The sequence below is a fragment of the Prionailurus bengalensis genome, chromosome B1 (genome assembly GCF_016509475.1).
Source record: "Prionailurus bengalensis isolate Pbe53 chromosome B1, Fcat_Pben_1.1_paternal_pri, whole genome shotgun sequence".
NCBI classification, from domain to species: Eukaryota; Metazoa; Chordata; class Mammalia; order Carnivora; family Felidae; genus Prionailurus; species Prionailurus bengalensis.
The window spans coordinates 32,675,429-32,688,839 of NC_057344.1; the positions used below are offsets into that span (position 1 = coordinate 32,675,429).

General features: G+C 39.2%; 1 protein-coding gene across 1 annotated transcript in view; it reads left to right on the forward strand.

Annotated features, from left to right (window-relative positions):
* KCTD9 (potassium channel tetramerization domain containing 9) overlaps positions 1-11,938 on the forward strand; it is a 37,556-nt gene extending 25,618 nt beyond the window's left edge. Inside the window, exons 10-12 of the mRNA XM_043561391.1 lie at positions 7,132-7,237; positions 7,951-8,084; positions 10,067-11,938. Of these exons, the coding sequence (XP_043417326.1) occupies positions 7,132-7,237; positions 7,951-8,084; positions 10,067-10,183 (357 nt within the window). The 3' untranslated portion in view covers positions 10,184-11,938. The remainder of the gene's footprint in view (positions 1-7,131; positions 7,238-7,950; positions 8,085-10,066) is intronic.
* Positions 11,939-13,411: the final 1,473 nt, after the last annotated feature.

Here is a 13,411-nt window from a genome sequence, read left to right on the forward strand (position 1 = left end):
CAAGAGAAAATTAAATGTTTAGTCTGTTGAACAGTCTTAAAGAGCAGAAATGATCTCTCTCTCTTACTAGAGATTTTGCTTGAAAACGGATGATAAAACCCAAGACCCTGAAAGTGAAATGTGTCGGTTTTGCAACTTTGATATCCTTCAATAAGTGAGGATCTGAAAGAGTTAGCAACTAATAAGAAATTAAATCTGGAAATTAGATCTTGATCTCCTCAATATAGTATACTTTATCAGGACTTCTATTTTCAGTGGGATTAGTAGGGCAAAGCTGAAAAGGACTTTTGAAATCTTCTATTCAACTGCATTTCTGGAATGGGGAAAAAAATTGCTCCAGAGGTATTTGGCAGAGATATTTTGAAATAAACATGAGGGGTGCCAGTCTGTGTAAGTTAGCATCTCCGTGGCTCTCCTCTCTTTATCTACATACGTGTGGTGTGTGTGTGTGTGTGTGTGTGTGTGTGTGTGTTTACATATATGTATGTATATACACTTGACCTTTGCACCACGGGATTTAGGGGCACTGCTCTGTGCAGTTGAAAATCCGCATATAATTTTACTCCCCCAAAATGTCACTACTAACTGCTGTTGACCAGAAGCCTTACTGATAACATAAACAGTTGATTAGCACATATTTTGTATGTTATATGTATTATATACTGTATTCTTACAATAAAGTAAGAGAAAAGAAAATGGGTAAGAACATCATCAGGAAGAGAAGATACATTTACAGTCCTGCACTGTATTGATTTTTAAAAATCTACATATGGGGCGCCTGTATGGCTCAGTGAGTTAAGCATCTGACTCTATTTCTGCTCGGGTCATGAGCTCACAGTTGGTGAGATCAAATGCTGCATCAGGCTCTGTGCTGAGAGCACGGAACTGCTTGGGATTCTCTCTCTCTCTCTCTCTCTCTCTCTCTCTCTCTCTGCCCCTCCCCTACTCACCCGCACACATGCACATGCTTTCTCTCAATAAATAAATAAACTTTAAAAACATAAAAATAAAGTATCCACATATAAGTGGACCCATGCAGTTCAAACCCATGTTGTTCAAGGGTCAAATGTGTATGTATGTGTATAGGTGTATGTGTGTCTGTACATATGTATATGCATGTGTGTATGTGTGTCTGTACATATGCATATGCATGTGTTTCTCTAAAAATTACCTATGTTAATTTGGGGTTAGAGGATACATGCAGAACCAGCAGCGAAATGTACTCGCTTCTAACAACTTCAGGTTCCTTAATACCAAGGCCCATGTCTATATGTCTTTTGAATTAACAACACCTAATATGGTACATTGCTTTAAGTAGTCATTGAATAGATGGTTATTGAATTTCATAATTTTAGTTGTATTCCTTCCTTGCAACCTATTTTTCCATGAAGTTTGTAATAGCAGATCTATAACAACATCTGTCAATATACATTTCCATTATTTTCACTCTACTTGTTCCATCTTATGAGGAAGGACCACATTGCTAGCAAAATGAGTGAAAGAGTGACAGCACAAAGAAAAAAGTTTGAAGGACCTAGTCCTTATTATTATTTTTTAATGGTTGCTTATTTTGAGAGAGAGAGAGAGAGAGCATGTGTATGCACGCACGGGGGAGAGGCAGAGAGAGAATCTTAAGCAGGCTCCATGCCCAGCAGACACGGGGCTTGATCTCATGATTGTCAAATCACGACCTGAGCCGAAATCAAGAGTAGAAAGCTTAACTGACTGAGTCACCCAGGCGCTCTGAAGGACCTAGTCTTTAAATAGGGAAATGATGAGAGATCACTTGTCTGGCTTTTGTTAAGGATAAAACAAACAAACAAAAATAAAAAGACAGTCTGGGTCGTTCAGTAGAGCTGGTTTTGAGTTCTGTTTAATTATAGTAATGCTAACTCTGAACCTGCACCATAATTTTCTTAACTGTAAATACTTGTTCTATCCATCCTATACAGTTGATAAACTGAAGTGCTATAGAATTATAAATTACTAACGTTAGAAGTGGCTCATGTTGAAGAGTCATTCATTGCCCAGGGTATATAGGCTGTGAAGTCAAAACTAATTGCTAATTGTCCTTGGCATTTGAAGATGAATGCTAATGAATAGCCATCATATCTACAGAACATGATGTGTGCTAAGCAGTCTGCTGATACACCTAATGGCTCCACTTTCTTTTTTTAAGTTTTTTTTTTTTTTTTAACATTTATTCATTTTTGAAAGAGACAGAGCACAAGCAGGGGTGGGGCGGAGAGAGAGGGGGACACAGAATCTGAAGCAGGCTCCAGGCTCTGAGCTGTCAGCACAGAGACCAACGTGGGGCTCGAACTCACGAACCGTGAGATCATGACCTGACCCGAAGTCGGACGCTCAGCCGACTGGGCCACCCAGGTGCCCCTCCACTATTTTTTAAAAATGTTTGTTTATTTTTGAGACAGCGAGAGAGACAGAGTGTGAACGGGGGAGGGGCAGAGAAAGCGGGAGACACAGAATCCAAAGCAGATTACAGGCTCCGAACTGTCAGCACAGCGCCCAATGCAGGGCTTGAACCCACAAACCGCGAGATCATGACCTGAGCCAAAGTCGGACGCTTAACTGACTGAGCCACCCAGGTACCCCTCCACTACTCTTTCTTAATTTCTCACCCCATTTATCCTTCACGGGCTGTGAGACCTTTCCATGGGAACCATGTGATTCTGCTGTCAACCAAGGTGATCTCAGCTGCTGTCTCTGTTGAGCAGAACATGTCTGTGCCACATTATTCTGTCAGCCTGCTTTAAGAATGTTTCTTCTGCACACTCTTTTTGCCATCAGTGACTTCAGCATGCTGCATAGAAGCTGATGTAATAACTCAGCTATTACATATCTGTTGCGTATTCAAGACTTAGAATGGTGAGAGCTGACGGGGACCTTGATGGTCATCACATATGACCCTGTTGTTGGACTGAGAAACTGAAACCTAGAGACTTGCCTGGGCCCGAAGAGACTAATGTGTTAGCACAGTTGGAGGTAGACAGACTCTACACAACATGCGTTTTCTTTTCCTTATTTCTTTTTTTAATGACTTTTTCATGTGCAAAATGTCAAGCATATACAAAAATAGAATACTATAATGAATCCTCCTTGTTACAAATCTATTAACTCAGATGTAACTTCAGAAGGTATCATCGACATATAAACAATCTTGTCTATACCTCTTTATAGATTATGTTGAAGTAACTCACTATTTCACCTGTAAATATTTTGTTTATCCCTTAAAGACCATTTAAAAAATATAATCTTAATACCATTGTCATACATTAGAAATCATGGTAATAACTGCTTTCATCAAAGCCCTATGCCCCTTGATACAGTTAAGGTAGCAAAACTCTGAACAGCTGGTTTACTAAGCAGCTGAGTTCTGAACCCTCCATGTTGGTGACTGTTGGTGACCTGATTGTACCATTTGATGAGTTGGAGGGTGAATGACATGCTTTCTGTGGTTGAAGATGGAAAACTTCACTGAATTTCTTATACATTTGTTTTTTTTGTGAGATTCCATAAGGGTCAGGTTTGAGGACAGAGCCGTACTTATAATTACCTTAGGACTTTTAATCTATGTGTGTCATTAGGTCTGAAATGAGTCTCTTGTAGGCGGCATATAGGTGGTTCTTGCTTTTTTATCATTCAGTCAATATATTTTGATGGGAGCATTTAGTACATTTACATTCAAAGTCATTATTGATACGGATGTACTTCTTGCCGTTTTGTTAACTGGTTTTACAGTTATTTGGGTAGTTCTTGGTTACTTTCTTCTCTTCCTATCTTTCCTTGTGGTTTGATGGCTTCCTTTAGTGATTTTGCTTGGATTCCTTTCTCTTTGTTTTTTGCATATCTATTATGGGCTTTTGATTTGTGGTTACCGTTAGGTTCATATATAACATCTCTGTATCTGTATAAAGTTGATGGTTACTTAAGTTTTTATTTTTTTATTTTTTGAGAACATGAGCAGAGGAGGAGCAGAGAGAGAGGGAGACAGATATAAAACAGGCTCCAGGTTCTGAGCTGTCAGCACAGAGCCCAACACGGGCTCCAACCCACGAATGCGAGGTCATGACATGAGCTGAGGTCGGATGCTCAACCGACTGAGGCACCCAGGTGCCCCTTAGTTGCTTAAGGTTAAACCCATTGTAGGTGGACTAAATTTTTACTCCCCTCCCAATACATTTTATGTATATAGTGTCATCCTTTACATCCTTTTATTTTGTGAATCCCTTGACTTATTTTTATAGGTATAATTGACTTTATTGTTTTCGTGCTGTAACCTCCCTCCTGATTTTATAAGTGACTCATTTACTTATATTTCCATTTACCTGTGAAATGTTCTCCATTCCTAATTTTCTTACTCCTGATTATGTCCTTTTCTTTCCACTCAAAAAATCGCCTTTAACATTTCTTGTAAGACTGGTTTAGTGGCGATGAATTGCTTCATCTTTTGTTTTGGGAAATGCTTTACCTCTCTTTCTATTATGAATGGTAGCCTTGCTGGGTAGAGTATAATTGATCTCAGGTTTTTTCCTTTCATGTCCTACACTCTCTTCATTCCTGCAGTTTCTGCTGAAAAATCAGCATATTGCCGTATGGGCTTTCCCTTGTATGTAACTGTTTTCTTTTCTCTTGCTGCTTTTAATTTCTCTCTTTATCACTGCTTTTTGCCATTTTAATTATTACGTCTCTTGGTGTGGACCTCCTTAAGTTGATTCCATTGAGGTCTCTTTTCCTCCTGGATCTGGATTTGTTTCCTTCCCCAGATTCGGTAAGTTTTCAGCTATTATTTCTGCCCCTTTTCTTTCTCTTCTGTTTCTGAGATCCCTATAATGCATATGTTACTACACTTGATGTCACTGAGTTTTTTCTTTTTGCTGTTCATCTTGGGTGCTTTCCATTATTCTGTCCTCCAGCTCACTGATCCGTTCTTCTGCTTCCTCTAGTCTACTATCTATTCCCTCTAGTGTAGTTTTAATTTCACTTAAGTTCTTCATCTCTTTGGTTCTGATTGGTTCTTTTTTATATTTCCCATCTGTTAAGGGTCTCACTGAGATCCTCCACCCTTCTCAAATCCAGTAAGTATCTTTATGACCATTACTTTGAATTATCTATCAGGCATATAGCTTATCGCCATTTCATTTAGTTCTTTTGCTTTGATTTTGTCCTCCTCTTTCATTTGGGATATATTCCTGTTTCCTCATTTTGTGTAACTCTCTGTGTCTGTTTCTGCGTATTAGGAAAGTCAGCTATGTCTCCTGCTCTTAAAAGTAATGGCCTTATGAAGAAGAGGTCCTGTAGTGCCCTGTAGTTCCATGTCCCTTGCTTTCCCCAGAACCAGGCAGTTCAGGCATAGGTGTCGCCCGTGTGTGTTGCGTGGGCCCTTCTATCAAGGCTGAGCTGCTTTAGCTTTCAGTCAGCTGCAGTGGCCCCATTTGCCTGTTGTGGGCAGGGTTTGGTCCCTGTGCTGTCAAGGGCCGGTCTGGGGCCACCTTGGGCTTGTAGTTGGGTCAGCCAAGCCACCTGCCCGCAGGCTGTTTGCCGGGGCTACAGTCACACCTACCTACTTGCAGGGTGCTTTCCCTGGGTTGTCGCCTTAGGAACTTAGATAATAGCTACAGTCTGTTTTACCTGGGTGCACGGCACGGAGAACCAGAGACATTTATTTTTATATGATCAGCTTCCTGTCTTATTAATGTTTCTGTGTATTTAAAACACCGTCATCTTTTAGTTATTTTGGTCCTTCTGCATCCTCATTTTCTTACCTCTCAGGCTGAGCTGCTGTATTGCCTGTGTGCCATAGCACCTGTACTACCTCTGTAGAGGCAGACGTGGGAATGTGTGTGCATTTGTCAGCTTTCTGTGATCTGAAATGATCTGCAGCTTATCTCCCTTTCAGCAGAATTGACAGTATGGTGAATGGAATTGCACTCATAAAACAGGATTTTTCCTATTAGGTGTGGCAATAAGGTAACGTGATCAGCCTTAGGATTTTTAGATTCTTCACTGTTGTAGTTATAATGACAACTACAATTATCATTTATATAGTGCCCTACAACTTTTAAGACACTTTTACATTCATCATCTACTTTGATGGTCACAGTGTGGGAAGTCCTAATGTTAATGTCAACTTTATGGCTTCCTGCCTTATCTGCTAGTTGTTGGAGTTCAGATCTGATGGCACTGAATCCTCAGAGGTAAATTAACATAATTTAAAATTCTAACATATATTTTCTAGTTTTTTACTCTTTGTATTTTGTGCTATAATTTGGGCATTCAAGGTTGACAATGTTGTGTAGCAGTGATTGGTACATGAAGATCTGACAAACAATTTGTAGGGTTTTGTAGCTAGATGATACCTTTAACTGCTGGCCTTAGTATTCTGACCTATGAAATGAAGGTAGTAATAGCATGATTGAACATCAAGAATTTTATTGATTCCTGCAGTAAGAAAGAAGAGAAATCCCTACTCCTGATAAGATTATGTGTTCCTTACCCATACATCTTAGCTCTCATAGTGTCCTACCCAGGACTGTTTATAAACATAGAAATAGGGATGTTACAGTTCTAACCCCCCGACTTTTTAAATTTTTTTTTTTATGTTTATTTATTTTTGAAAGAGAGAGACAGAGCGTAAACGGGGGAGGGACAGAGAGAGAGGGAGACAGAATGTGAAGCCATCTCCAGGCTCTGAGCTGTCAATACAGAGCCCAACGGTGGGCTTCAAACCCATGGGCCAGACCAGGAGATCATGAGCTGAGCCGAAGTCAGTCACTCAACCAGCTGAGCCACCCAGGTGCTCCAACCCCCCATTTTTTTTTTTTTTTATCTAAACTATTATCTGTGTAAAATGGACATGCTGTTGTTAATTAGGTTGTTGTTCTTTGAAAATGGTTCTTTCAAAAGAACTGTTTCTTCAAAGTGGTTCTCAGCTCTTGGTTGATTCCAGTTAGAAAAGTCTTCATTATAAACAGAAAATAATTGATTGTGAGTGTATGGAATTGAGCTTCCTCCCCTTCTCTATTTTTTTCTTTTATTGTTTGAGCCCATTTTTTTCTTTTCCAAACAAAATTCTGAATGTTAAAACATGGACTTTTCTCTTTTTCTTGCCAGTGTGCAAATCTCCAGGGAGTCAAGATGCTCTGTTCTAATGCAGAAGGGGCATCCCTGAAACTGTGTAATTTTGAAGATCCTTCTGGTCTTAAAGCCAATTTAGAAGGTGAGATTCTATCTATAATTACATTTTCTAAGGTGAGAACATATCACAAAGTAAAAAGCCCAACAAAATAATTGTTACGGAAAAATCATGACCACTACTGGGGGGTAGATTTCTTCTGCCATCGTATTTGGTCTCAGTCATGTGCTAGGCAAGAAGTTAGGGGAAATCCAGCCTCTACCATTGAATAAGGCTTCAGTTGGAGAATTAAATGTCAACATCTTGAACTTTGAAATTAAACAGTAAACGCTCACAGTGACTAAAATGAATTTCAGTTTGCACAAAGCTAGGCAGTTTCTGTCATTTTTAGATTAATGTTTTATTTATGAATATCTTATTGCTCTGTTGTGTCAGTGAACTGGTCACTTCATTTATTTGTATGTTTAGAGTACAGGGGACTTATCTTCCTTATCATAAACTTACGGAAGCATATTATAAAAGTGCTAATTATCTTAAGACCGAATTGAATTCTTCTCTCAAAAATATAGACTAAAACATTCTTAATTCATAGAACAAGCAAACAGATTGTTAACAATGAACGCTTTATATGTGTAAGTTGGTTGAGAGACTGAGATTTATGGTTCACAGAGTCCTTTCCAAAAGTTAAAGAGCCTGTCATTCACCTCCATTAAGTAAACTAAACCTGCGGTTTTTTGAAGGGAGAGGACTATAAATATTTTGAAGTTCCAACTGCTATCAAAATATATTCACTGTAGGTGCTAATCTGAAAGGTGTGGATATGGAAGGAAGTCAAATGACAGGAATTAACCTGAGAGTTGCTACCTTAAAAAATGCGAAGTTGAAGAACTGTAACCTCCGAGGCGCAACTCTGGCAGGAACGGATTTAGAGGTGAGTCACCAATGTTTGAAGAGCATTTGGTAATCTACAGTTACTGAGCCTGTCCTGCAAAATGTATCGAGATCACCAACAAAGTCATTGGCTGGTAAAAACTGCCAGGGAGCACGCCCGCACAGCCGGAGCGGTGTTCTCCTGTCGATTGCTTGTTTCAGCAGACGTGCCTCCCAGAGCAGGATTCAGTCACACGGGCCATGGGTCCCAGTTTCAGATTGAAAGATTCACCTGACAGTCGGTCGAAGCCGATTTCATTTGTCCTCTGTTCCTTGGGTCTCCTTCAAGTAGATGAGTTTGATGACTGCTTTACTAATCGAATTTATTGTGTTTTTCTTCAGTTTTAAGTCCAGACAGAATTAAATGGGGCCAGATTATCTTTTTAACTGTTTGAGAAATGTAAAAGATATCCAGGTTTGAAATCAGGTTAAGAGAGAGCCTATTCTAAATTGGAATCGTGTTCTTTTTGAATCACGATTTGAGCTTTTAACTTTGCACGTCTTTTTCATCAGAATTATATATGTTGTCTTGATTCGCAAATGTAGCTGGCAGGCTCAAAGGCTGTTGATAGGTCTCTTGGTGCTGTCCCCATTAGCACTTTTTGCAACGCTGGACGTGTTCTAAATCTGTTCGGGACAGTAGCCACCAGGCGCTATGGCTGTTGAGCACTTGAAAGATGGCCAGTGTAACTGAGAAACGGATTTTTAAATTTTACTTAATTTTAATTCATCTAAATATAAGTAGCCACATGTGGCTGTTGCCATCATATTGAACAGCACAGCCTTATCCGGGAAAACCTGGCATAGATCGGATTGGAGAGAAGAGTGGGTCAAAATTTGGCTTGTCATTGATTTTTCCCTTTTAATGTTTCTGCTTTGTTCTCTTGACAGATCTTAGCGGTAGAGTGGCAGGCCCCATTAAACTTAAAGGCAAAAAGAACCTGCCCAAGGCCAAAAATAGAAGCCTATTATAAGCACAGTTCCTTAATTTTTTATTCTTTGGTACTGTCACCAAAAATGATTTTTTTTTCCCCTTGGTTTTAGTTACCGTGTAGGTAAACACCAGAAGTCTTCCTGATGGCAAATGAATGCAGACTAGTCAGGTTGACTGTTTGAAGGGCAGCTGGTGACATTCTGTCCTAAAAGGTTATGTGCAGTCACCCACCATCCCCAAGGACTTACCCACGATCTGTCTCATCTGCCACTCTGTGATCTCAAGAGAAATTTCAAAGCAGCTTCCAATTGTGGTGGTAGTTACACTGTTATATATACATTTGTTAAAACTCATTGAATTGTGCACATAATTTGGGGTTTAAAAAAAAAAAACAGTTCCCTGCTATAAAAATGTTCGAGTTGGGGAATGGAAAAATCTATTATAATGTAATTAGTAAGTAAGATCTCTTTCTCTCAGTTGTTTTCTTTTTAAATTTTTTAAACATCTATTTATTTTTGAGAGAGCAGGAGCAGGGGAGGGGCAGAGAGAGCGAGAGACACAGAATCTGAAGCAGGTTCCAGGCACTGAGCTGTCAGCACGGAGCCCAACACGGGGTTCAAACCCACGAACCGTGAGATCATGACCCAAGCTGAAGTCGGAGGCTTAACTGACTGAGCCACCCAGGTGCCCCTCAGGTTTTTGGGTTTTTTTTAAATAGTGCTTACCTGCCCTGCCTTTTGTTGTCCTCGGATTGTGGTAAATTTGCATAGATAATATTTATTACGTTGGAGTCCATTCTGGGTTTTAAATGACCGATTCTAAAATATGGGAACAGAAGAGACACACTCCCTCTTTAACCTCTGTTTGTCAGTATTTGTGACTGTCAGCCTGACCACTCACCTAGAGAAAACAACTCCAGATATAGAAGAAAATTTGACTTTTTTCTAACACGGCAGTCTTCCAGAAATAACAGGGTTTCATGACGTTGGAACATTTTCCTCACGTGCCCCAGGAATCTTAGTTTCATGAATATTGTTTTTGTCTTGCAGAATTGCGACCTGTCTGGGTGCGATCTTCAAGAAGCCAACCTGAGAGGTTCCAACGTGAAGGGAGCTATATTTGAAGAGATGCTGACCCCACTACATATGTCACAGAGTGTCAGATGAGAATTTCAGGGCCGGAGGAAGATGCCCAAGATGAAAAATGTTGTCCTTCTCACTTTTTTTTTTTCTCCACCCATTCAGTTGTCTAGAAGAAGTAACACTGTAAGGGAATAAAAAACAAACAAAAACCCATTTAGAGGATTATGCTTGTTCTCAACGGTGCATAAAGGAAAAAAGTGACTTTTTTCCACATTCTGATTTTAACAGAGAAGCACTCATTTAATAGATGTAGAGAAGCTAGAGTAGCTTGCTGCCTTTTGAGCGGAGTTAGGGGGATTTGGCTGGTTTTATGACCAGAAATAGGATCTATTATATTTGCTTTTAAATAGGCATGATGTGGAAATACCATCTTGGTTTGAAATGTATTCGAGGATTTTAATTTATGAAAAGCACAACATATGCAATTATATTTATTGAATCTCTAGATACAGTATGGATATTTAAATTGTTAAACTTTACGAAAATTTCGAAAAGGTTCAGGTTTATTAATAGCTTTAGTGATGCCTCCCCTACTCTACATACCTGTCATGCCATATGAATATGGTGAGATCAGATTCCCCAAGGCTCTCTTTTCAGGTTCTTGTTAACGTTTATTTTTTAGAACAAAACAGTAGCTAAATTAAATCCTCGGTTCTTACTGATTGAGACTGAGTGAACGAAAAGACCTCAATGTCAGCTCAAGTTAAGGTGGAACTCTCCAGATGGACAAAGAATTTACCTGTCGCTACAACTTTTAAATGAGCATCCTTAGAATTTCATTCTAAGCAAGTTCCACTCAACGCCAAACCAGGCGATTTTATCAATTTACACTACTAGCCTTGTTTTCTCCTGTACAGTCAAAAGAAGGATAGGAAGTATATGTCAGAACCAAAAAACCAAGGTGCATTGTCAATAGTAATTTAATTCAAATGCCAAATAGTTTCAACAGGGCCAGCTTAGAAATAGGCATTAAATCCCAGTCCACTGTCATCTCTTGGAAATCAACATAATGCCGTTAAAACCCTACAAGGGGAAGGGAAGCGATTTTAAATTGGCAATTTGATGATAGCCACCAAAAAAACTTCAACAAAACTAAAGGCGTTGGACTGGTCCGAGATGTAATACCAATCAGTCAGCACCTGTGGTTCTTTCTGATTTAGTTCAAATTCTAGCCTGCTTTTCTTGAGTCCTCTCTGCAATAGCAGAGACAGGACCTGTACTTCCTTACCAATAACCCGTTGTCCTTATGTCTACCCCAAGAGCAGGGATATAAGCTGTGTCCAAATAGGTTCTGAATTCTACAGACTCATCAGTTTGAAGCAATGAATCAGTAAAAACGACTTTGTCTCCTTTGGGAGAATGACGCGTGTTCAATATTTACGTAGCTTACTCTTCTATGTATACATATGCAAAGCTTTCCTTAACGGTAAAGGGTGCATATGCGTAGTGAGAGCTCGCACCTTTACAGGTGAGGGAAAGCAATTTCAGAAATGAATTATTTTCTTTGCTTTATTATTTTTACCAAGACAGAGAAGTATTGTATTGAGAGATATCTATTTTCATAATCAATATGTGCCTAAATTATATTTAAATCATTTCACTCTGTACTATATTTTCAATAATTATAGAATGTGTTTGTTCATCCACTTAAGGGTACCTCTGTAGACATAAACCTAAAAATGCAGAAGAATCTGAAAGGTCTAAACATGGTATGCTTAGAAACTGCAGATTTTGGATCTAATGTATACTGCATTAATAAACGATGTGAAATGTTGAAAAGGAGTTTCTAGTCGTACTTTTGAAAATCGACTCTTGACCATACTTCATACTTCACTTACCTTTCTTCGGCATTAAGTTGATGACCAGCCCCGAGGGTCTGGGTGGAGAAGGAAATCCAACACAAGGCTTACAATGGATTAGTCTGAAAGGGCCATTCATGCAAATTTACCCCTTTAAGCATGGTTTTTTTTATGACCCTCTTTTTAAAATCTGCCATGCTAACAACACAGGTTCAATTACAAGACTTCCAATGGTTCATCTCTTTAGCTGATGAACATTACAAGTTAGATTTATTAGGTTGGTTGAGTACATTGTCCCCAATACATTCTCACCTGACTCGTAGGAGAGAGAATTTTGAGGCAGGAGTTTCCAAAAGAGTACAACTTCTATTAAACCTAGTGATGGAACTTGTCTGTACACAGGTGAAAATACAATTGGGGGTGGGGGGCTAGAAAATCGAAATCAGATTTTGCATACTGATAAAATTCAGTACTCCTGTAATTATTTAGAGCCATATGTATTTATTATGCTGTCATATCTAATTCAACTACGGTTTCAAAGAAATTTTAGTAGGAAATAGTGTAAATTCACTTTCTTATGACAGTGATTTACTATCATAAATCAAGGCATGGAATATTTTCTCCAGTTGCTCATTTTACGAACGGGTGGTTTATACTATAAATCTACCCCCATGTCAACTTCAAATCATGTTTAATGAAAAGGCCTAGAATTTTATTAAATTTCCAAGGAGGTATTATCTTTAAAATTAAAAAGGTCCACCTCTACAAAGAAAAGCGGTTATTTTCTGCATAAAGCACCTTATGCAAGGATTAATTCTCTGAAAGCCTTTCACAACCTTTAAATATGTCAGCAGGAGTTCACCACGGACCCTTCCTGCTGAGATTTTACATTAGGGCAAAAAGAGGCTTGCGTCTGTCACTCATCAAGATTGCTAAGTCATTACTGTGGCATTTTAATAATTTTTAGGCGTTTCTTTTAAGGTTGAAAATGAAACCATTTTCCCTCTAAAGCCATATCCTTTTTTTTTTTTTTCTTTTTAACGTTTATTTTTGAGACAGAGCATGAACAGGGAGGGTCAGAGAGAGAGGGAGACACAATTTCAAACAGGCTCCAGGCTCTGAGCTGTCAGCACAGAGCCCGACGCAGGACTCGAACTCACGGACCACGAGATCATGACCTGAGCTGAAGTCGGACACTCAACGGACTGAGCTACCCAGGCACTCCTAAAGCCATATCCTTTAAGATCTAGAAGTTTCTAAATTGAGAAAAAATTTCTGACAACTATGAAATCCAATACTTAAACCCAGTTTACTAAATTAAGCTTCATGATAAATGGATCTATCCTTGGAACTACGAAAAGATTCAAGGGGCGCCTGCCTGGGTGGCTCAGTCGGTTAAGCCTCTGACTAGCTCAGGTCATGATCTCGCGGTTTGTGAGTTCAAGCCCCACGT